General features: G+C 37.8%; 1 protein-coding gene across 3 annotated transcripts; it reads right to left on the bottom strand.

The window, feature by feature from the left end:
• Window positions 1–706: 706 nt before the first annotated feature.
• On the bottom strand, window positions 707–2878 carry LOC110109615 (protein GPR107-like). 3 transcript variants are annotated; one of them, XM_028696038.1, is made up of 2 exons: window positions 1418–2878; window positions 707–793 (listed from the first exon to the last, which is right to left on the bottom strand). In XM_028696038.1, exon 1 carries the CDS (start codon window positions 2796–2798, stop codon window positions 1458–1460), a length of 1341 nt encoding a protein of 446 aa, XP_028551871.1. In that variant the 5' UTR covers window positions 2799–2878; the 3' UTR covers window positions 707–793; window positions 1418–1457. The 3 variants fall into 3 exon arrangements, with proteins under 3 accessions (XP_028551871.1, XP_020696435.1, XP_020696434.1); XM_020840776.2 differs by lacking the exon at window positions 707–793 and adding an exon at window positions 843–1152; XM_020840775.2 differs by lacking the exon at window positions 707–793 and adding an exon at window positions 843–1141.
• Window positions 2879–3631: the final 753 nt, after the last annotated feature.

Below are 3631 nucleotides of genomic sequence, written 5' to 3'. Positions count from 1 at the left end.
AGATAATGTGCATAGGCCCTTTGGTTTTATAAACTTGAGCTATCAAATCTGTAACTACTCTGCCAGCTGTAATATCTAGATCCTTCAAAATTCATATCTTAGGCTTAAATAAAAAAAATTTATAAAATTTTAGCACCCTTCGAGAGTGAAATTGCTCTCTTTCTACCTCCAAACTCACATTAATGAAAGCAAGGGAGAGCAGAAAAAGGTGCCATCCTCTCTCTCAGATAAATCAATCAAATGGGTTGTTAGTTTCTTATTTTTACTGATGTAGTGCAAAATTATCTTATAAAAAGGTTTTAATACTACTATCACTGACGTAATCTGTGCTCGAATTGAATGCTAATAGGTCATCGCATGGCTGAAGAAAATGAATAAATAAAATATTAATCACTCTAGGTTATTCTAAATAATATTGGCTAGTTTGAATAACATGAAATTGAATCAATTACACTGCTGATTGAATCACATTGTTATCTAGAAAATACTAAACCAAACAGAACCAAAATTGATTTAATTTTAAGAAGCAGGAATTTTGATTTCACTAACTAATAATTCAAGGCTTCCAAAACTTTCGGTCTAGAAATATATAATCATTTTTACTTCTTTGCATGTCCAAATTATAAACAAATTATATCAAAGCCTCTTTAATTAAGTATAAAAAATGAGATGGCTAATTAACATATCTCAAGTTTAATACTGCAAATAATCACCAAGAACGCTCCTCAAAAAAAGTTATTGGTCCGGTGCCTGCAATTGCACACCGTTTGTTCCAGATGGATCAGTGTTTGAACAACATGCCACAGAAATACAAGCTTATCAGAAAGAATTATAAACAACGGTTTGTGGCATGGGCATGAAGATGCTGAATTGAAACTCTAACTAGCTCACGAGTACAAGGAATAATATCATTTTCAAAATTTTTAAAAAAATACATAATTGTCAAACAAACTAATATTTAAGCATCCCTACACAATTATAAAAAAAAAAAAACATAAAACCCTCGCAACTATCAGAAGATCTAAGACGTCCAAAATAGGTTGGCAAAACCAGATAAATTTGCACTGCAAACGCAAAAGTAGCTTTCACTCCGCAAAGAAGATTTTTCCCCTCTTTTGGCAGCATATGTAGTCAAGTTGATCTTTATACCACCTCAAAAAATTAGAACGAAATATCAATTGAAATGAGTTCAGAGAAAAATAGAAACCAAAAATTGCATCATAATTAGTTCAATGTTACAAAAAATTATCCATTTATATATACGGTAATAAAAAATATAGTTTAAATGGGCTCTTAGAGATATGAAATGGGACTTGTTCTAAAGTTTTCCTATGCCCAAATTCAAGCAAATAACAAAACTCACATGGAAGGCAGTGTTTTAAAACAATAGGCTAGTTAAAGAAGATATATAACAAACCTGCAAGTCAGGCAACGTCCAAACTCCACCGTACATGAACTCAAAGCTCAAACTCGTCATCTCTCAAAGCTGCCTGAGCTGCTTCCTCCTCCTCTTCGTTGAGCACAAAATACTTGTTTTTCTCCACCGGCCTAAACATATAGAACATGAAGATATAGAAGGCAAGGCTGGCAATCTCCTCAGCTGCCACGCTCACCCATTTGTACCTATACGAGGCAATTGTCTTAAGCGCATATACCACAATCCTGGTGAAGTACAAGTACCCGATCAAAACAATGTAGAACTGCCGGAAAAGAGTAAGCTTGGCAAGATTTCTCGCAGCCTTTCCATCAGTCTTCGAAGTCTCTCTGAGAGATCGGATAGACCACACAATCGGGAATATGATTGCAAAACAACAGATAATGTCAATGAGGAGGAAAGCCTGGTTCCAGGTGATCCAACCCTGGATGAACGGACCAGTCTCGCCAATCACAACAGATGCGATGTTGGCAACGACCTGTAGTGGGATCACAATCATGAGGACTTTCTTTTCCCGGTCCTGGAGAAAGGGTTTAAGAAAAGACCAGCCGGTGCCGATAAGAATGATGACTGTAAAAAGGAGAACCCCCTTTAGAAACTGGAAGAGGTAGAACAGGACATCCCATCCATGGGGCGTGCCGGAAAGGCGGATAAAGTGCTGGTCCTCTGCAGCAAAAATGAGGTTGAGGGCCTTTACGAGGAGAAGGGCAGCCATGATCTGGTGGATCCGGTGGGCGGAGAGGTGGTTCTTAAAAAGGGAAAAATAGATCCAGACGGCGAGGAAGATGGCGTAGAAAAGAGCGAATAAGAAATAGATCGACGGGACCGGGGCTTGACCAACCGAGAGAAAGTCGCGGGAGCCATCGGGACGAACATTGTACATCTCCGTACGAACGGACATGGAGACCTGGCTTTCGGGTGCACAGTTGGCGAAGTAGAGACTGTATTCATCTGGGCGGGTGATTGGGAACGAGTTGTTGTAGTTATTCATCGAGGGTTTGTAAAGATCACGGAAGGTGAAGAGCAAGTGGATGAATGGCTTGGAGAGAACGCAAGTGCTGTCTCCATTGGAATTAGGGTTAGAATTGGGGGTTTGCTGCTGGGATTCGTAGATGGCCTGGATCAGTTCCTCCTCGGATAGAAGGAAGAAGCCGAATAGGGAGGGATCGGGAGTGGATAAGGAAGAGGATAATGAGACGTCGGAGACGGCGATTGCGACGAATCCACGCTGCGTGTATCCAAACTTCTCGAATAGGATCATAGGGCGTGAGTCGCTCTTGATCTTTAGTTTTTTTATCTCTGCATTAGAAAATACGATGAGATTAAGGAAGAAAAATAAATGAAGAACCCAAGCCCTATCCATGGAGGAGAGGCTTCTCTTCTCTTTACTCCGGCGCGCGTTCTCCTTCGAGGTGGAACAGAACTTAGAGAGATTGCTGGAACAGTGGCTCTTGCCTCTTTGATTCGAGGAAGGCTGAGTCGGATAAACTGTCTCGCGGTGTCGCGGTGGGAGTCTTGTGTGCGATAATAGCCGTTGGTTTTCGTGAATTATGACGACTTCGGCGGTGGATCATATATTCATATATTTATTAATCCGTAATTGAAGGTGCCTCTCTGGGGTGTGTGGGATTTCTGCCGGTGCAACTGACACGAAGACCGGCTGAGTCGTTGGGGCCATGTGGACTTTTATTCGAAGAGTTGGTTGGATTAAAGTTAATCGGGAAGAAGATGACCTTCTCGGCAGATTTCTTTTACTGTTTTTAAAGCAATTTTTTATATAAATATTATTTTTTTTACTAAAAAAATTAGTTTAAGAAATAACAGAAAGAGTGTTTCAAATAAAATCTTAATTTATATATTATAATATTTGTTCTGAGAAAATTTTTTGCATTAAGGTACTGATGACTTTCTCATCTGATTTAAGAATTTATATATTTTTAACTTAATTTATATATTTGTAACAATTTCTTCTTAGAACTATAAATTTATAAATTTGATAAAATTAATATGAATATTAATTTCATATTTTATTAATGTGCATGAAAATAAATTATTATTTGATGAGTTCATGAATGATGCTTGATAGATATTATATATTGGGAAGTAGTTGTTTAGATCATCACTGAGATATTTAATATTTTTTTATTTATATGTTATATTATAGAGGCATATATGATCACTAAGCAAAAAAAAAAT

This window comes from Dendrobium catenatum, unplaced genomic scaffold (assembly GCF_001605985.2).
Source record: "Dendrobium catenatum unplaced genomic scaffold, ASM160598v2 fragScaff_scaffold_716, whole genome shotgun sequence".
In the NCBI taxonomy this organism is placed as follows: domain Eukaryota; kingdom Viridiplantae; phylum Streptophyta; class Magnoliopsida; order Asparagales; family Orchidaceae; genus Dendrobium; species Dendrobium catenatum.
This window is presented reverse-complemented; position numbering and strand designations above follow the sequence as displayed.

Bases quoted from the DNA above. Each gene is read 5' to 3' on its own strand.
- LOC110109615 (XM_028696038.1), bottom strand. From the start codon at position 2,798: ATGGATAGGGCTTGGGTTCTTCATTTATTTTTCTTCCTTAATCTCATC.